Source organism: Stenella coeruleoalba, assembly GCF_951394435.1.
Source record: "Stenella coeruleoalba genome assembly, chromosome: 9".
Classification (NCBI taxonomy): Eukaryota; Metazoa; Chordata; class Mammalia; order Artiodactyla; family Delphinidae; genus Stenella; species Stenella coeruleoalba.
The window spans coordinates 20118010-20139414 of record NC_137155.1 but is presented as its reverse complement, the minus strand read 5'-3'; the positions used below and the strand labels follow the sequence as shown (position 1 = coordinate 20139414).

Genomic DNA, 21405 nt, shown 5'->3' with positions numbered 1-21405 from the left:
AACCTAGAAAACGACCTAGAAATGGTCCAGATTTCTGATAATTTTAATAGTGATTATATGTTGGGGATAGAATTTTTTTCTTTAAATTTTTTGTATTTTTTTCAAAACTTCATTAACAGAGTATGTCTTAATTTTATAATCAGAAAAAAATCTGAAAGCAAACCTGACATTTTATTATTATTTTTAAATTTTTTGGCCACACCCCATGGCATGTGGGATCTTAGTTCCCGGACCAGGGAACCCACACCCCTGCATTGAAAGGTGGAGTCTTAACAGCTGGACCACCAGGGAAGTCCCTAAACCCGACATTTTAGAAAACATGTTATAGGTTAAAATGTATTCCAGCTACACTGAGTCAATGGATAAAAGTTTAGGCCACGAATTGTTTAGTTTAATTTTTTCTTCTGTTTTCATTAAGAAAAAAGTATAATTATTACATGTGAAGAAAATGGCTTTATATTTATGGTTTTATTTATTTACTTGCTGTTTTATGTTTAAATTTTATGACTTTATTCCACTTTTAAAAAGGCCATGTCAGAGGCCAAGTTATTAAATTACAGGGAAACTACAGGGGTTAATAAGGAGTCTAATTATATGCGATTACCCATTAATAAGAAACAACAATCTTGGTTCTAGAATTTCAAAGAGAATCAAAAATAAGAGAGCTAGGGCTACCCTGGTGGCGCAGTGGTTGAGAGTCCGCCTGCCGATGTAGGGGACACGGGTTCGTGCCCCGGTCCGGGAAGATCCCACGTGCCGCGGAGCGGCTGGGCCCGTGAGCCATGGCCGCTAAGGCTGCGCGTCTGGAGCCTGTGCTCCGCAACGGGAGAGGCCACAACAGTGAGAGGCCCGCGTACCGCAAAAACAAACAAACAAAAAAAGAGAGCTAGATGGTCTGCAGGATCTTTCCAGCAAGCATCAAAAACATAATTATGAATAAAAATAAAAACAAACCAAAAAAACCCCCAATTATGCTGGCCGTAGTGAAAGCCTGGCTTACTGAAGTTTTGAGCTCTGAAGCAGCTGAGTTAGAGCTGAGATTTGGGGAGGTCTAAATTCCAAGAAAGGCAGAAAGTGCTTCATGGGGGATAAAAAGATAATCTGTAGCTCAGATGCCTGAAGCACAGATTCTACCCTGGAGCAGTGTTCAAAGGCATTTTTAAACAGGACATTTAACTCAAGAGTTCTTGTAGGTACCAGGAGTAGCATGGCTTGATTTACATGTAAGAACTTATATGACCTACAAAGCAACAAAGGAGGAAAAAAAAAGAAGACAGCAGCAGCTGTTCCCAGGACGTGTGTCATCAACACTTTTCCCACCTGAATCTGGAGCACTGCTAGATCAGCATCCAGAGCCCTCTTGGCTGGCAGCAATTTCCGGGTCACGTGAATCTGTCTTTGCTTCTCCGCAATCTTCACTTTCAGGAATCGGATCTTCTCTTCCAGGACGTGTATTTCAATTTCTCCATGTAGCTTCATCTTCTCTTGGATATTTATTTTTTCATAAAAAATGCACACTTCCTCTTCCCGCTCTATCAGCTGAACACCACTATGGTCAGATTGAGAGGCAGAGGCTAAGAGGATGTTGAGGCCACCGTTTTACTAGTCACTGTGGTTCTCTCTGGATTTGGGTGCAAAATACACATCAACACTGCGTGATTCCAGGAGACAATAGATATTCACTGTTGGCTTTCTAGTTAAACTCCACATTTTGAATTTTTCTGGGCATGGGAGAGAGAGGGTTGTGTAGAATCTGGACTCTGAGCTGACCATGTCGTTGGCCGGCCACAGTATCTCTGCAAGTCCCAGTGGTCCTCCTGGGGTGGAAAAGAATGTCACTCCCCACGCATGAACGATGTGATCCCAGGGTCTGATTTTCTGCAGACCCTTTTCACGGGCCAGACCTGCCAGCCAAGGGCTGGCCAGAAGTACCCAGGCAGGGGGCCAGGGAATGCGTTTCTGGCAGCTATTCTGTTCTATCTAACTTGCCAGGACCATTAGGCTCTTTTAAAGTTAAATATTTCTGATGTACATTTCCCCATAAACAGGCAAATCCCCATGATTATAGCCCTTTGTAATCATGCCAGAGGAAAGACCCCTCCTTGTGAGGAGACTGTGGGGAAGAAACAAAGTAAGAATTTTCTAATTCCAGCCCCAGAACTGACCAGGGCCTGGGAGCACACTGTCTAAATGCTTTGGTTTGTGCCAGGAGCCAAATAAGAGGACTTTTTTTTATTTCCCCAGAGAGAACACCTGCCAGCCCTTTGAAAAAGTGGTGTTCGTCACACCCTGAAGTTCTTCCCCCACACCGTGTGTATCCATTATCCCCAAGTGCATCTTTAATTGCTTCTATCTCTTTCCCTGTCTCTCCTCCCTCAAAACATGTGTGCCCAGGGGTGTATGTGGCTAATCTTAGCTCTGTATTTTGTTTCATTTGCCATTCACTGGCTCATCTCATGAGCTGCTTTATTCTCTTGACAACAGAAGCCAGGTGTGATGCGTTACCACCTTTTAGAACTTTCAGGGCCCAGCACTTAACACAGAACACAGCCTTACACAGAACAGCACACAATCAAGGTTTGAGGAAAAAAAATCTAATACCTGATGTAATTACTACAGGGCTCTACAATCTCATGCACCAGATTTCTCAGAACACAAGCAACTTGGGAAAACTGTTAAGTAGTAATCAATTAATAATATTATTATAGCTGGGAGAAATAATGCTACTTTTGCTGAGAAAATGAACTGGGTGAATGGCTTAATGAATAAACCTGTCGCCCAAGTGAATACAAGATCCAAAGACTTATTTATGTCAATTATACTGAAATAATTTGATGGTATCCTGATCCTGAGTGGTAGCCTGGTAAAGGACTTTGATCCTTAAGCGAGCAACTTGCCAAACCCTACTCTTGGCTGTCTTTCTTACGAGGATAGAGTTTCTTATTTTCAGGGAAAGCACACAGCCCCCTCCCCGCCCTGCAAAGGCTGATGAAACCTGAGTGTCAAATGTCCCTCACTATCCCCTGTCAAGTCTAGAGAAAAATGTGCAACATTTCTAAATCGGATCTCTGGGTGCTTTGCTCTCCCATTAGGTTCCTGGTTTTTACCTTTCATTTCGACGCTGAACGGCTTTTTCGTATTTTTTGCGAAGCTGCGCCATCTCCTTTTCAATCACTGTGATCATGTTGTCAAGTCTGTCAGTGTTATTTAACTGGGCTTCCTTCTTCTCTTTCATTTCCTGAAGTTTTGCTACCATTTTGCACACATCGTTTTGCATGCTTTCTCTGATGGTAATGTTGTTGGCATGCTTCAGCATAGAATTTTGTAGCTTTCTTTAAAAATAATGGGAAAATGGGTACGAATATAATTTCCTTTAGTTTCTTTAAAAACAATAAAGACTTCTGAAACACAAGCAGTATCAAGGTAGCTCTTGATTTAGTGTGTCCCTTGAAATGACAATAGTAGTAACGATATTCATCACATGATACTCTTCAGGAACTTCTGTAATTTCCCAGGTCTCCGATTTGCCCTTATCTGGATTAGGACAGCTTTCCTTTGTGCCCCAAGTGTCTGCTGCCCCGATTTATCAAAGCAAGAGACTTAAGTGATTCATTTAGTGCTCTGTCATCCCCAGGAGACTCTGCTATCTTGAGGGTGGAGGCGGTTATATCTGACAATGTCCACTGGACCTAAGGTAGTGCCTGACTCAATATAGCATCACAATAAATGCTGAATGAATGCATGGCCTCTATAAATGATATTTTACTTTCATGTAGGATGAGAAACTGATTAGGATGTTAGATTTGCCTTTTCATACCAATCCCCTCACACCTCTACTCCCACCCAACCCCCCTCCACTACCCCACACACAAGAGCCCGTTTTGTAATATCTTTATAAAAGGAAACTGGGCAATAGTGGCCACCAGAAAAAGTTCAGGTTGTATAGACTCTGTGGATCAGGGACTAAATACAGGTGAAAGATTCTACCAGATCTTGGCACACGGTAAATAATAAAGTTTAAAAAAACAACCATTGGATTAATTCATTTAATAACAAAAAGTCCTATATAAAGGACTATTTCTATGGGTAAAAAAAGTGAGCCCAGAGAGCTAGCATAGCTTACCCAAGATCACACAGCTAATGAGTGGCAGGGCTGGGGTTTGGGTCTAGAAAGCCCCTTCTCTTAACCACCCCGCCATACTGCCTCACATAAGCTCATTAGATGCTTCACACCTACAATCATGGGATGCTGGTTTATGAACATTTGAGTGTCTTCTAACATTAAATGCAAACTGTCAAATTTGTGCTTTTATTTGTAGATGAGTAAATGAAAATGAAGTGAGCATAGTTACAGAGTATAGTTTTCCATCCACTTAAATATGGCTCCCAAACAGAAGCATAAGGAATCACATTCAGATGCTTGTCAGCTGTAAAGTGGGGTGTGTGAGCAAGGGCTTTTCTAAGTTTTGTAAAAGACTTATTTTCTATTTCATCATCCCCCAGGGTATTTTATCACTTAATGACTCCGAAGAGAAACCTTTGAAAGGACAGTAGTTATTAGAACACTTACCTGTCCTGAGTAACTGCACTATTTCTTAAAATTTCCAGTTCATTTAATGACATTTTATGCCTTTCTTTTATTTCATTGACTTTCTGGTGAGCTTTGTGAAGTAGGTTAATAAATTTGTTTCTTTCATTTCGAATAGTGTCATACAGTTTAGCAAACTCTCTGAGTCTGTGAAAATACAAGTGTTTTTGAAATTTGTGAAATAAATAGGTTTTTCTTCCCCCAGCCAACTAGATAAGTCCTCATGTAATTCTTTTACCTCCGATGAATTTCTCGTTTTTGCTTCCTGTGTATCCGGATTTCAAGATCCTTTGCTTTGATCTCCCTAGCAATGTTGGCATATTTTTGCTGAAATATAGAAATTAATAGTGAGATTTTAAAAATAGTCTACCACCAACAGCATATGGATACTCCCAGCCTCAACCCATCTCATTACTGTCCATTAAGGACAATTCTATCTTCATCAGCTGGGTCGTGCAGATCACGGGGAAGAGGAAAGGGGGAGGGGGATGAAAATTGCCTGGCCAGCTGAACTGAATCACATTGGCTAGGACAGAAGGTTAATTAAAGGAGAGAAAGATCGAGAGAGGAGGAAAAGAAAGGAGACTGCCCAGGTTGGTTTGAGGAAAAGTTCGGGAGACTTTTGAAGAGCGGAGGAATGATTGTGGACAGCACAGCCGGGGTGGGTGAGTGAGGAATTTGTGGAAGATGGATGAGAGAAGGGGACTTGGAGTCAGTTTTGATAAATGTTACGAGCTGAAGGCTCTGTGATATTTTGTGAGACTGAAGCCATGCTTTTAAAGTGCTTTTCCATTTGTTTGTACGGTGGGTGTGTTTTCCTGCACAATGAAGCGCCATGCTGAGCCTAACCCCATAGGGAGCTGAAAAACAGATTACACATGAATATTTTAAAAGACGGCAGTTATATCTCCAAAGTGCTCAACATATACCAAATGTTAAATGCGCTAGTTACGTTCTTCAAATACAAAGATGCTGGGCCCTTTATCTAGGGTGAGAAACGTATTCAAAGAAGTACAGTATTTTGCTAGTAGAAACCAGAGGAAATAGTTTCTGCTGGCCTTCTCTTAAGGACCGTGAGAGCAAAACCCATATGGTTATTCAAAAGAAACTAGGCATCAGAGCCAAGATTGACATGTAGCAATTTTATGTTGTTCTCAGTGAGAACGGGAGTCAGGAAGAAACTAATATTATTTAAGTAACTGCGTGTATGAAGAATTAAAGAGGTAAAAAATGTAGTGTCATCCCCTCCATCTTGGAGGTAGTAGTAACATTGACTTTTTTTCCCCTTTACCTTTTATCTTAGGGATATGGATGAGAGGTGAAAATAAATAAGATTGACTCTTGTCTTAAGGAAATTATAGTTTATGACAGCCGATCTTTAACAGACTAATTCCCAATGCTAAGAATACTTAAGGAAAACAATATTTTTCCTTTATTGATTTCCATATTTCAAGAGAAATTGATCTTCTTTGAGAGAAATTAGAGAATTGAATTAGCTCATTTAGTAATGAGATTTGGCTGACATAGATTAGTCACACATAGATAACACATGTATCAGTTTTTGAGGTTAATTAAAAAATGGTCTAGTTCATAAAACAGATCCATGTTCCTCGTAGTAAGTATCCCTCTGTCCTCTCCTCTCCTCCTTTTGCTCCTGTTCGTTCTCCCCTCAGGCAGCCTTCTTTCCCCCGTTCCTCCCTGTCCACTGCCTTTCCTTTCTTTACTGAAACGCAGCTACCCCATGAACTCTTCTGGGCTTTGCCTCAGCTTCTGGGACCAGGGTCCAAACTGCTCAATAGGGATTAAGTGACCTTCACCACCTGACCTTTCCTGCTCGCTGGTCTCACTGTTTGACACCCTTTTCCCCATTTTCCCATGCCCCACCCATGCTAAACTTCTTTTAGTTTCTCTCTGTCAAATGTTTTGGGTGGGTGGGTGGGAAATAAACAGTTAAAGGGCAATTTGAATAGTTTGCTGTGGGTTGTGTGATGTAGATCTTCACCCCAGTTTTCTCTCATCTGTATTTAACCTCATGGCTCACGAATGCTTTGATGTGTGAGTTCTTTCTGGAAAACAAGAAGAAATGCTACCCTGTGTGAATGCTTGCTCAGAATTAGACAAAGCTGCAGTCAGAAAGAGCCAACATCTGGGTCACATGGTAAATTCAGGTATTCTATTTTAGTAACATGTCATATCGTATTCATTTTTAACAGGGGACTTCTGGACACAATCCTTATGTGGAATAAATGATTCTAATATTAGAGTTTTAGCTAGCATGATAGGAGGGTTGTTTTTGCTATTGGTTTCCTTGTTGGTTTTGTTTGGGGATGTTGCACTGGGTCAGCTCTGGTACTTTGTCAGGAGCCCAGGAAAGTCATGGGGTGAAGCAGTTACTAAGGGTAATTGTCCTAGGATTGGTTTAAATGATGCTGGCTTGATGAACTTGGGAAGGAGAGTGGTCTAATGCTGTGGCTTCTGAGTTGTTCTGGGCAAATCACAATGGACTATGAGATGGTGGTGAATCACAGACACCTGTGCCTGTGCGCCTGTCAGCTGTGTTCCCTGAAGGCATCCACCTTATTCTTACTGAAATTGTCATCTGTTCAAATCCTCTGCTTGTTGTCATTGACCTAGTTCTTTTCCCCTCTAGATTGTTAGTTGTTGCCTGTTGAATCCTTGGAATATTTTTCAGTGCATGATTGGGTTTTGTTTAGGGAAGCTGTATAGTCACTGAACTTGAAGGAGACTTAAAATCATAGTTTTCTGATGAACATTGTATTAAAAGGCGGCTACCCTGGACTCCTGTGGTAATTAGTGGATGGTTACAAAAATGCAGTTACCTGAGCTTTCAGGAAATCCTTGGATTTTTGCTCTTTCTCGTCAATTTTGATTTGAGTCATACGGACAAGGTTGAATACCAGCTCTCGCATGTTTTCTTGCTCCTTTAAAAGCTTGTTTTCTTCAGCAAGTTGCTGTTCTAGTAACTTAGACTCAGCTTCTGATAGGATTTTCTTTTGAAAAAACACAAATATTATAATGCATTATTTGAAAGAATACACTAAGGCCAGTATCTCAGACTACTTTTTAAATTTTCTATGTAGAGATTATTTTGTTAAAACACAAAAAGTAACTCTGCTGCCTTAGCACCAAGTACTTTCTTTATCTCATTAAAAAAATGTGCAAACATGATAACATGTTTAACGCAGAACTTTTTCTTATTCAGACTGTATTTTCAAGTAATTTTTTGAAGAGAAATAAAAGCATGGGTTTTTTTGTTTATTTATTTTTTAAAAGCATGTTTTAAAACACTTTGACAGTGGCTTGAATAAGCAAAATTTGAAATTAGATGTGACTGAAATAAAACATTTATTGTTCATTTTTAACCAGTAGGCTTTTTACTTTAAAATCTCATGAATCTGTATAATTTTTGCTGGTTAAAACACATTCTTTTTTTTTTTTTTCTCCAAATTTTAATATGGGTTTGGCGTGGACTTTGAGATAAAGAAACAGACCCACATTAAGTAGGATCATATTCTCTTTGATGACTCTCCTATTAATGAGGTTTCATGGAACACAGTTAAAAACACAAGTTTGCTTTAATCATTCTTAGATAGAAGCTTACGTGAAAGTTGATACTAACCTGCTGGGTCAAATTCCTCTTAGCCACTTCAACTTCCTTATGGAGCTCTCGCCTTCTCTCAGTTAATGTAGAATCATCTTTAGGGATAGCTTCAATCTGGAAATCAGAGTTGAAAATAGGTATTTATACCTATTGAAAGAAATCTTCAGTGTCATGTAGTCAACCCTGTCATGACCTTTTGCAAATGGTAGGGAAGTTATGATTCTTACTCTTAAAGGAATTGCCTGTTATGCTGAATATTCTTTATAAAGTCACGGTAAACTAAAATATGAAGACTTGTCAAAAATCTATAATTCACCAGCTGCAAATATTCTATTTCTCATTCATTTGGAAATAAAAACTCTTATTAGTAACAGTTGCTAACATTTATAGAGTACGACTATGTGTTAGGCAAAGTTCTAAGTGCTTATATATATGGTCTTATTTAATCCTCACATAACCCCATGAGGTAGGTTATATTATCTCCAATTGTGCAGATGAGAATGAGGAACAAAGACATTTAAGCACCTTGCCTCAGTGACGTATGTGCGAACCCAGGCAGTTAGATCCCATGGTCCTAACACTGTATTTTACTGCCTCTCTAACTCATGACTCAGCTCTTTGGAAACATGCATATTCAAATGATATTTATTATACTTATAAAATCTGAATTCATTTATGAAACACTATAGATTTCAAATTAGGAACTATTAATAGGAACTATTAACAGAATAGTTGGAACTATTAATAACAGAATAGTTGGCTACTCTTATGTAGTAGTTTGAGTACCTGGAAAGTTCTTACACAAAAGAAAAACCTCTTAACTTTTTTGTTGATACTTGAAACTCCACCATTGTATTTCAGTTGTACTGGCTTGTGCTTTTGTCCTCTGTTGAAGTACTTTGAAGAGAGGGCAACATCTTATTCTATCAGTCTTTGCTGTCTTATTAGGAATGAGCTTATCAGATTCTTTATGATGGAGAAGAGAGCAGAGAGAAGAGGACACGCAGCAACTGATGGGGAAGGAGTACCATCCAGGGTTACAGGAAGGGTTATCTTGGGGTGCTGAGTGCATACTTGACTCAGAGCAGACTTAGAGTTGGATCTTCACACCAAAAGCAATCTGATGTGGTTCATTTCCTACTGTGACAGCACACACTTCTAGGCACCAGGATTGAATATTGACTAAAATTTGTCCCAGGAAGGGCAGATCATACTCTTTAGTGATTTGAGGGTCACTAAACAGGATCCCTCTGAAGTTTACGCTACTCTTTTGAAGTAGCTGAAGTGTGTTTTGGATGTCCCACAATCAGGAACCTGTGCATTGGCAGTAGCATCTTTTGTACCCACAGATGCCCAACGACATCCTGCCTTCCATGGCCTCTCCTAGCATGGAGAGCTAGCTGCTGAGAAGCATGCGCTGGACTTAGGAAGATGAGACATGGTCTTGTGAAATCCATGTAACAATATATAGAACTTGTGATTCTGATGAGCAGATGATTGCTACAGCAGGTCAGAAAATGGAGAGCTCAACGTAGAATTGAATAATCAGGAAAGATTTCATGGAAAAGTTAAGAAGCCAGCGAGGAAGACTTTGATTTCTCCTTCTGGAAAGTAGAGTTAATTCTTCCTGGACAGATTGGAGTCCAGCAAGCATCTTGGTGTCTGACTATTTCTCTGCCATTGGTGTCCAGGAGTGGGCTACTCCAAATGATTTTGCTCCCAAGTGTAGGCAAATCTATACATGTATACTAATGGGGACTAGAGGAGCATATAAGCTTTCTACAGAAGATATGATGAGAGCACACTCATCAACTACTCTGTCAACTAAAGGCTCCTGACAAATTTTCCTGGATTCAGGTCTCAGACATTCAGGTTTCTTCCAGTGTTTCAAATTACAAACAATACTGCAGTGAATGATACTAATTTTTGAACTCTGGCTAACTGCTTCTCTGACACATTTCTCAACTCTCCACAAACCCACCCCTCTAGTTTCAGGAAGGAATTAAGTATGCTTGGTTTGTGGAAGAGGTAACAAGGTAAGCCATTGGTAGCAGAGAGCCTGCTGGCTACCTAGCTAATATCTATGCTCCACACTGACCTTACTAACAGAACCCCAAGTTTGTTCAGAGCTGCAATGTATCAAAAAATCTTCAGACTCCTTTGCACTTGGGGGTGACGAGGTGAGCCAGGACAGGCCAATAAAATGTAAGTGGAAATCTCCTGGATAGGGCTCCTGGGAAAGTGACTGTTTTCCTGTTAAAAAGACAGAGTCCTCCAAGTCATCTGCCATATGCATCTTGCTCTCTGCCCTTCCCCACTTCTGTGTGATTTTATGCCCAAAGGCAGAATGGCCATTTTGTGACCTTGGAGAAAAAAAATATACATGTTAAAGATGACAGAAGAAAAAGCTAAGAGGATCCTGGACTTTTCATTATGTGAAACTACCTGGTGTGTGCCTATCTCTGGATTTTTTATTATGTGAATAAAACAACCCTCTATTTACTTCAGCTACTGTAATTGAGTTTGTTACTTCTTGCAGCCAAATTGTAAACCTAATTGATATACCTTTTGAAAGGAAATCTTTCTAAGGTAATCTGGAAAATGGGCTGGAGTTAGACTGAAGCTTCCGTTAATGGGAAAGGGAAAAAGCTGATCAAGTATAAAAGTTCTAATTATGTTCTAATATTGAGGTAAAATTTACCATTGTTTTTGAGCCCCAAACTGCATATATCAGGTTTTGTAAGCTTATTTATTTTAGTTCTTTGTTTTGATTTTTATAGAGTAGCATTTCATGTTTAAAAAAAAAATTAATGTGTGTTCATTGTAACCAAAAATAAATAAATAAAACAGTAAGTAAAGTAAGAAATTAAACATCTTCTGCTCCCCACCTCTACTTCAGATGTTACCAGGAGGCAGCATTAATAGATTGGTGTCTGTTCTTCCTGACATTTTTAATATATGAATAAACATCAGTAACTTTCATAAAGTTAAGAAATTAGACATATTCTGTAGTAAACATCCCAATTATTTTATATCAGTGAACCTTTCTTTAAGGATCTGATGTTTTTTTAAAATATTTGAAATTTTCATGAGGTTTGTGGCTCAGAATTCTGGGAGAGTCTCTACAGTCAAAGGCCTAAGAGAATCAAACAACTGTCCCTAGGGGGAAACAAATTTTGAAGAATAGGCTGAGCCCTTCATGCTTACCTTTTTTTATCTTTTTGTTTTCGGATTGCATGCAAGTTTGAAATGTTCATTCAGGCTGGGAGTGACTGGCCTGACCCACTGTTTTCAAGTACTGCCAGCCAGCGTAGGACTATGGCTGGGCTAATTATAATTTATAAGTTCAAAGAGGAAATTAGTCTGTCCCTGAAACTGAACTAGGACAAAAACATAGACTTTTCTTGAAAGCACTGAAGGAAAAGCATTTTAATATATTTTCATTTCTGTTAGTTCTACATTATGTGAGTGTTATTTTATGAGCTTAATAGCTAGAAGTATCCTAATATAAATAGCATTTCTTTATTAAAATATGAACAACTTGTGAGCATTCTACCACAGTTTCCTCTTTGGTGAAGAGCCATTCCTGATATATTTGTGTCCAGTCAGATCAGTCTATAGTGGCAAACCTCATCATCAGAAACAGCATCCAGTTAGCTTTACAGTATCCCACTCTTAAATATAAGCAGATAGATAAGGATTACCAGATATTTGAGAAAAGTTTCTAGTAAGAAAGAGAAAAGAACAAACAAGGACACCAAAACAAACAAAAAACCAGGAAGATGTAATCTGAAGAAAGTTGTAATTTGCAGAAAGAAGAAAAAGATAAAAAACTATCATTAACATTCTCAGTGAGATAAGAGAAGATATGAAGTAAGAATAAGGATACTATAAGAAATAAACAGGAGAAAAAGAGATCATGGAAATTTAAAATATGATAGCAGAATGTAATGACTGGAAGAAAAAGTTGAGGAAATCTCCCTTGTAACAAGTCCAAAAAACAAAAGAATGAAAAATAAGAGAAAAAAAATGACAAGAATGTTAAAAGACTCTTTTAGAAGGTCTAACATCTGGGTAATAGGGGTCCCAGAAAGAGAACAATAAAATAAAAGTGGACAAAATTGGAGAAATTATTTAAGATAAAGTCTCAGAATTGAAAGACATGAGTTTCCATATACAGAGAGCCCACTAAGTGTCCAGCACGATGGCTAAAAGTAGAAGCCCCACAAGTGGGAACTTCATTGTGAAATTTTAAAATTTTAGAGGCAAGTAAAAAATCCTACAAGTTTCCAGCATGGAAAAAAAAACAACTGGTTTCAAACAAAGGATCAAGTATCAGAATTGACACCAAGTTTCTTAGTAGTGACTTTAGACGATAAAAGACAGTTGATCAATGCCTTCATTATGAGGAAAAATAATTTCCAATTAAAATGTCATATCCACTTAAAGTATTAATTATCTATGAACTAGAGTGAGGATAAAATATGTTCTGACATGCACTTTCTGACACACAGGTCTTAACAAACTACTTTCCATTCACCTTTCTTAGGAAGCTACTGGAAGACATGCTCCTCCCACAAAAAGAGAATAAGCCAAAAGAGAAATAGAAGAGACACATGAAATAGGGGATCCAACATAGGAGAGAGGTAAAAGGAGTCACCAAGATGATGGAGTAAGGTTCCTAAGCTGGGGAGTGTACATGTAGAGAAGTGAGACCAGTTTGTTACAGATCAGAAGGCTGAGAAGGGAAAAGCAGCTTCTGAGATCTGGGAGTTGGCACTCACAGCTGGGCCTTGGTGTTCTCCTACTGAACACAAACAATTTCACAGAAAATCACCATCAGACAAGACGATTCTATGATCATAGAAAAAAACAAGACCACTCTGTATTTGTCTTTGGTCACAGACAAAAGCATGAACATTTTCCAAGCCACAAAATATCACGTATTCCCATCTCACAGTCTTCCTTACCAACTGCAGCTTTAGCTTTAATCTAGTCTTTTCTCTTTCTATCTTAAGATTTATTAAGATACTCAATCATAGAATTAACCTCACTTTCTGACAATATTCAAATCTAGGGCAGAGTCCCATTTTCTTAAACCATCCCCCAAAACATATAACACAAGCCCAAATCCTGTCAGGCCTTTCTAATACCCTGTACTGAGATACTCTACTGTTCCCCCTGGTGAGTGTTTTCCCTTGCTGCAATGAGTAATAAACTCAACTCATTCAACCACGGATATGTTCCTACTGGACTTTGGCTGGAGGTTACTGAAAAGTCTCAAGTGATTTCTTCAAGAAGGTTAAATGAATAGACTACCAAATATGTTTTAACATGCTGAGAGAAAATTTATACAATTAGAGGACAGTTTGGTGTCAAACTAATTATAAGTATACAGAAAACTACAAATAAAAAAAACAGAATGTTTATAAATTTGGGGGAACACAAAATTTTGTAAGTAATTATCTAATATGACTCAGGTGTGAATAAACTTTATTCATAATAATGTAAATACGAAATTTCAAAATTGTTAAAATTATGTCATGAGGCTATTTATCGTGTGGAGGGACAAGAAATGTGTGTGTTGAACAGGGGTATAAAGAAAGCTTAATCCTCACCTTTTATAGTGAGAAGTAAAAATAATCAGGTCTAAAACTGAAAAATCAAGGAGTAGCATTATTAGTATATTACTTAGACTATGAAGATATATCACAAGAATCAGCTAAAGGAATACGACTTGATTAAGACTAGGAAATATATGGTGTATGTGCTGTCATCTATCTTTCTATACCTGAGGCAGACATCACTAATCAACTGCAGAGCTGATAAGACTGCTGAGTCTCAGAATCCTTTGCAACATGGTCACTACAAGGAGCTACCACCAGCTGAACAGAACTGGCACTTGCCTTCCTTGGACCATATGATCTTTATGATTCCTCTCAGTTCTTTCATTCTATGATTATGTAAAATAAAGAACATTGAATGTCTCGGTCAGGTGACACATGAAAGTATCATTTAAAAATATTAATTTAGTAGCAAAATGGAGGATAGATTGGACATGAAAGGAACAGAACCTAGGGAGAACAGCTGATGGGCAGTGGAAGTCATTCAGATGATGCAGAGAGGATACTAAGAGGCATTTCTGAGCGTTGTCAACAGGGCCTGCAGGTGCCATCCTCTCCATTGGAATGAAATAGCCATATTCAAAGTCTTATCCTGATTATAAAATTTTCTTGAGCCTTTGGAAAAGTTTATATGTATACAGGAAGGAAAGCAACATTTATTTATTGGTATCATATTCTTAGTACCACACACCTTCACATGTGTAATCACTTTTATTCCTTGCAATAATCCCAGTTCAAAGGTTAGAAATGCCTAACATCAGAAGCTGTTCCATGGATCTAGGATTTAAACCTGACTCTGTCTGACTTGAAGCTGATGCTCTCCTCCATGTAGTTCTGTTGTCACAATTGTCTTTAACACTGGAAGGGAGTCATTAAGAGAGAGATGCAGAATCACTTCTAAATCAGAGAAGAGAAAAATGAAACTTCTAGAAAACTACAAATAAAGGAAAAGTGCTGTTGGGAAAGGCAGTCTCGTGCATGCAGTCTTTCCACCCCCACTTGGCCACATAAGAGTGGGCTTTGGGCCTAGAACACTTCTTTACAAAGCGATAGAGAGTCCACACAGCCTGTGCTGGGTTTATCACCTTGTGTGGGAGTATCTTTCCCTGTTTCAGGCACATTGAGAACTCCTTTGTTCTGCTTAAGCCTGTATGTCAATGGTCCTCAGGCACACCCCCAGTTTTCAGTATTTCAGACTCCACAAGGTGGGGGGTGGTGGTCAATGTTCCTTTCGCTGTGGTAAGACAGTTGTGAACATAGGCCAATCGCCCTGAGCTAGCTGTCAGGAGAGACTGCTGGCCAAGGGGGACCAATGTCCACTATTGAAGCTGATCTTCCTCTGTCTCTTCTTTATGTAGGTAAAGTGTTGTTCCGTCCAGTGTTTGACTATTGTGTTTTCCTTGGTGACTCCAATACCAAGATGCAACGGGCCTCCTCCCCAGGACTGGTAAGTGGTGCATGGCGTTCTGCTCCCTTGGGATTGATGACCTGCATGGTATACAGCTTGACATGTACGTACAGAAAGTGACATATTTACTTGGTTATAGGATTTTGTTGTTGTCGTCACAATCTTGGGCATGGTTTTGTGTTTAGAAAGAGAATAACCTTGCAGAGTCATACTATTCCAACCCTTAAAACATGACGGTGAATGTCAGAGCAAAACCTCTAGTCACTGAGGGGACTGTATTAAAGTGTAGATATAGGGTTTTATTTCTCTTCAGGGCCAAATGGAAGTCAACAGGAGCCACGATTAAATGCAGAGGTGTACTGTAATGTGTAGTATGATTTCCTGAGAGTGTGATGTCTTCGATTAAGGAATCCTCCATATTCCAATTTGTTATTGTTTTGCCTAACCCCAGCAAAGTCTCTCTCCCTATGGCAGGCCCATATTCTCTTTTTTTTTTTTTTTTTAAAGCCCAATAAAAATCATATATATTTCTTGGTACTGCAGGACCAACTGTACCTGAACATACAGAAACAAACAGAGCCCACTCTACATTAGTAATTAGATGGTAGAGCACTTAAGCCTTCTCTTGATTAAAAGCCAAGAATCTTATTTGCGTTTCTTTGAAGGAAAAAACCGTAATAAGGACAAACTATTGGCAAAGTGATGGACCAGAGAGGAAATTATAATTATAGACTTCAGAGTTCAGTTTAGGATGTATATGTGTGTTGCTTTTATTTTATTTTATTTTTTTTACACTTTTCACACATCTCATTTATTTATCTATTTTGGATATATTTCATTTTTTTATTGAAGTATAGTTGATTTACAATGTTGTGTTAATTTCTGCTGTACAGTAAAGTGGTTCAGTTATACATATATATACATTCTTTTTTTGAATATTCTTTTCCACTATGGTTTATCACAGGATATTGAATATAGTTCTCTGTGATATACAGTAGGACCTTGTTGTTTATCCATTCTATATATAATAGTTTGCATCTGCTAATCCCAAATTCCCAATTCCTCCCCGACTGCGCCACCAGGGAAGCCCCCATCTGTATGTATTCTTAACAGAAATGTCTATTTAGTTCTTCTGCCTATTTTTGGATTGGGTTGTTTGTTTTTGTTGTTGTTGAGTTGTATGAGCTGTTTGTATATTTTGGAAATTAATCCCTTGTTGGTCACATCATTTGCAAATATTTTCTCCCCTTTCATAGGTTGTCTTTTCGTTTTGTTTATGGTTTCCTTTGCTGTGCAAAACCTTGGAAGTTAGATTAGGTCCCATATTTTTTATTTTTGCTTTTATTTCTATTGCTTTGGTAGACTGTGTATGTTACCTCTTAAGTGAGAGTTTGAGGAGGAGGGATTATTTATCCATTTGGTGTGGGATATATAGGCCCCTGTTGTGTTCCCTGAACAGTTAGAGTTACCCCAAGTAGTTCAGACTCTTAAACATATGCACTCACCCTTGGTTCTTTATACTCCGTGAAAAATTGCCTCTTCTAGTCATTGGTCATTCTTTTCTCTTCATTCTGATTTTTCTTTTATCAGTTTTACCTGAATACACTTTCCAGTCTACATTCATTGACCAAAAAAATAATCTTGCAATGAACATTTTTTTTAGTCATTTAAACCATTATCTTCAACTCTCTTTTTCTTTTTTGAAGTAGGCACTAGGCCATTATTTAGTTTTATTTTATGAACACTCAAACTTTCCAAAATGTTGTACAAATCAGTTGCCTTGAGAGGAATGCCAGAACCCCAGCTATTCTGAACTGAGAAGCCAGCACAAGGAGAGAGACCCTAGAGCATTCATCAAAGCAAAGTAAGTGACCAGAGCAAGTGAGGCGGATTATTTCTTCCAAAATGACTTTGCTTTTCAGTTTGGTGTTTCAGTTTGGTGTTCCTGGGAGCAGCAGAGTCCTGGACTCAGGATATGGTCAGTCATTTCTACTTTGCATTAAATGCTTACTCCTGTGTGCTTTGTGTTGGGAGCAAATTAACAAGATTCTCCTCTCAATCCAGAATTGAGTTTAGACACTGAGCACTACTGCCTACTCCCCACAACCTCACGTTTCTTACCGTGGAGGTGGTCCTTTTACCAATGGATGGAGGCCCCTGGCCAGTGAGGTATCCTCTACTATGCCTGGAACTTACTGGGCAATGAGCGCCACTGAGGTGAGCCTTTGAGTGAAGGCAGAAAACAGGGTTCAGAAGGTCTCCTTGTTTCTAATTATAGCTTCTCAAATTGGCTGCATTTATTTCCACATCCCCAGTGGCTGTGTGTCACATGTAGTTAGCACTACTGTTGTTACTAAGAGGTAACATATCCACTTGCTGTCTGCCTGGGAAGGTATTAAAGGTTGTATATTCATTATCAAATTTTTTTTCAGTTTTAATATTTTTTAAATTGAAGTATAGTTGATTTACAATGTGTTAATTTCTGCTGTACGGCAAAGTGATTCAGTTATACATATATATATACACATTCCTTTTTAATATTCTTTTCCATTAAGGTTTATCATAGGATATTGAATATAGTTCTCTGTGCTATACAGTAGGACATTGTTGTTTCTAATTTTTTTATTTAAAAAAATTAGCTATAGTTGATTTACAATATCGTGTTAGTTTCAGGTGTACAGGTTCAGATTCTTTTCTATAATAGGTTATTACAAGATATTGAATATAGCTACCTGTGCTATACAGTAAATCCTTGTTGTTTACCTATTTTATATATGTGGGCATTTATCTGTTAATCCCATACTCCTAATTTATCCCTCCCCCTCCCCTTTCCACTTTGGTAACCATAATTTTTTTCCTATATCTGTGAGTCTATTTCTCTTTTGTAAATAAGTTCATTTGTATCATTTTTTTAGATTCCACATATAAGTGATATCATATGATATTTGTCTTTCTGTGTCTGATTTACTTCACTTAGTATGATAATCTCTAGGTCCATCCATGTTGCTGCAAATGGCATGATTTCATTTTTTTATGGCTAATATTCTGTGTGTGTATGTATGTGTGTGTATGTGTATATATATATATATATATATATATATATATATATATATATATATATATAACATCTTCTTTATCCATTCATCTGTTGATTGGATACTTAGGTTGCTTCCATGTCTTGGCTATTGCAAAAGTGCTGCTATGAACATTGGGGTGGATATATCTTTTCAAATTAGAGTTTTCATCTTTTCTGGATATATGCCCAGGAGTGGGATTGCTGGATCATATGGTAGCTCTATTTTTAGTCTTTTAAGGAACCTCCACACTGTTGTCCATAATGCTTGTACCAATTTACATTCCCACCAACAGTGTAGGAGGGTTCCCTTTTCTCCACACCTTCTCCAGCATTTATTATTTGTAGACTTTTTGATGATAGCCACTCTGACTGGTGTGAGGTGATACTTCATTATAGTTCTGATTTGCATTTCTCTAATAATTAGCAACGTTGAGCATCTTTTCATGTGCCTGAGGGCCACCTGTATGTCTTCTTTAGAGAAATGTCTGTTTTGGTCTCTGCCCATTTTTAATTGTGTTGTTTGTTTTCTTTTTTTTTTTATATTGAGCTGTGTGAGCTGCTTGTATATTTTGGAAATTAATCTCTATCGGTTGCATTATTTGCAAATATTTTCTCCCAGTCTATTGGTTGTCTTTTCGTTTTGTTTATGCTTTCCTTTGCTTTGCAAAAGCTTATATGGTTGATTAGATTCCCTTTGTTTATTTATGCTTTTATTTCTATTGCCTTGCAAGACTGACCCAGGAGAATTTATGTTAGAGAATGTTTTGCCTATGTTTTCTTCTTTTTTTTGTAATTTATGTATTTATTTTTGGCTGCATTGGGTCTTCGTTGCTGCATGTGGGCTTTCTCTAGTTGTGGTGAGCGGGGGCTACCCTTTGTTGCAATGCGCGGGCTTCTCACTGTGGTGGCTTCTCTTGTTGCAGAGCACAGGCTCTAGGCACGCGGGCTTCAGCAGTTGTGGCTTGCTGGCTCTGGAGCACAGGCTCAGTAGTTGTGGCGCACAGGCTCAGTTGCTCCGTGGCATGTGGGATCTTCCCGGACCAGGACTCGAACCCGTGTCCCCTGCATTGGCAGGCGGATTCTTAACCACTGCTCCACCAGGGAAGCCCCTGCCTATGTTTTCTTCTAGAATTTTTATGGTTTCATGTCTTATATTTAAGTCTTTAAGTCATTTTGAGTTTATTTTTGTGTATGGTGTTAGGCAGTGTTCTAATATCATTGATTTACATGAGGCTGTCCAGCTTTGCCAACACCACTTGCTGAAGAGACTGTTTTTTCTCCATTGTATATTATTGCCTCCTTTGCTGAAGATTAACTGACTGAAGATGTGTGGGTTTATTTCTGGGCTCTCTATTCTGTTCCATTGATCTATATGTCTGTTTTTGTGCCAGTGCCATGTTGTTTTGATTACCATAGCTTTGTAGTATTGTCTAAAGTCTGGCTGGGAGGGTTATGCCTCCAGCTTTGTTATTTCTTGGGAGGTCCATCTTCTACCTGCCCATGCCTAGACTTGGCAAATGCTTCAGGGAGGAAAAAGCCTACCTGTCTCTGTTCACCTATGAAGTGTATATGCTGTTTTAGAATTTACTTCCCACAACTCTCATATGTCTTTTTAAAGTATCTGATTTTTAGTTTATCCATTTTTTCTGGCTACTATGACAGGAACCATGGTCTACTGCAATATTTCATATCTTAACTGGAAGTATAAATGGCAGAATTACATTTTATATTATGTTTATGTACCCCTTCTATTTTATTTAATTGAGATTTTCTGGTAGAGACCAACTTAATTTTGTTTAGGGTGTGTCATATTTTAGAACCAATATTGTGACTTTTATCAGTGTGTAACTGCTTTTGAGATCACTAATAGGTATTTCTCTAAGGGACAAATTATCTTACTGCTTCTATTTATCTTTTACTTTTAAGGGTAATGTTTTGTTGAGTCAGCATTAGCAAATATTTAACAGAGTGACTTTATTTACTACTGGAATCACCACAATAGATTACTAAAGGCAATGATAATTTTTTTCCTATTATTGTTTAAAGAAATCTTACTTATGGTTATTTGGTCAATAAACAGGGATTGTATTATCAATAAAAACAATATTTGCTGCTCCTAAGAGCTTCGTACTCATCACATCTAGGATTCCACTAGGTCTTAGAAGAAATGTTTTAGCTGCTAATCACTGTAAATCTCACCGTGATTGAGGTGGAGTACCAGAAGGTCTATGTTTACCCAAAGTTCCAACTTAACATCCTAATGTGAAAGGCTTTGGGCTAAAATAGAATAGCTTGTAGTTAGCCAATACTTCAAGTAAGAATAACTTGAAAAGTTGGATTTAAAAAATATATGTGAACGTATGAGAGTTGCAAAGGTAAATAGAGTTAAAGTCTTCAAAGATTCTAGCATTATCCAGGAAGTAGTAAAAGAATTTTTACTGGACTCTAATTTAAGGATGAATGGTGTCATCTTTAGAATAACCACTCGGGATGGAAAGAGAATGCAAAACTAATGCATATCAAAAATGGGGAAAATAGAACAATAGGAAATTGAACAATTCATCTTTTTGATTAATCCGAAAGAAGAAAAGATAGGAGAGAAAATGAGACATACAATAGATGGGACAAAGAAAAAGCAATAGTAATACGGTAGACATAAGCCCAAGTGTATCCATAATTACTTTAAATGTTTTTGGACTAAATACAAGAACTGAAAGGCATAAGTTTTCAGACTAGATATTAAAAAGTATATCCTGCATATGAAAGACACACCTAGATGAGGACAAAGAGAGAATGAAAGTAAATGGTTGGATAAGGAAATAATCATGCAAAATCTAACAACAATAAAAAAAAAACTAGTGTAATGGTTGATTGTACTAATATCAGACAACGTAAACTTTTATGGAAAAAAGCATTTCTATAGTTTAAAATATTTCATTGTCATAAAAGAATCAATCTACATGCAGGAATTTTAATAAAACTATTAAAAGTAGATGAGAAACATAAATACTGTTGTTTTATTTAATAATAACAAATAACTGTTCTATTTGTTTTGCAAAATTGTGAAAAGCACATTTTGCCCCATTG

The 21405-nt window shown here is 37.9% G+C and overlaps 1 protein-coding gene across 1 annotated transcript in view; it reads right to left on the bottom strand.

Moving 5' to 3' along the window:
• Window positions 1-21405, bottom strand: part of CCDC146 (coiled-coil domain containing 146) — a gene marked incomplete at its 5' end in the record, with an annotated part of 109846 nt that overhangs the window by 8903 nt on the left and 79538 nt on the right. Inside the window, 6 exons of the mRNA XM_079931709.1 lie at window positions 1321-1549; window positions 3108-3332; window positions 4571-4735; window positions 4827-4915; window positions 7429-7599; window positions 8229-8324. Coding sequence (XP_079787835.1) covers window positions 1321-1549; window positions 3108-3332; window positions 4571-4735; window positions 4827-4915; window positions 7429-7599; window positions 8229-8324 — 975 coding nt within the window. The remainder of the gene's footprint in view (window positions 1-1320; window positions 1550-3107; window positions 3333-4570; window positions 4736-4826; window positions 4916-7428; window positions 7600-8228; window positions 8325-21405) is intronic.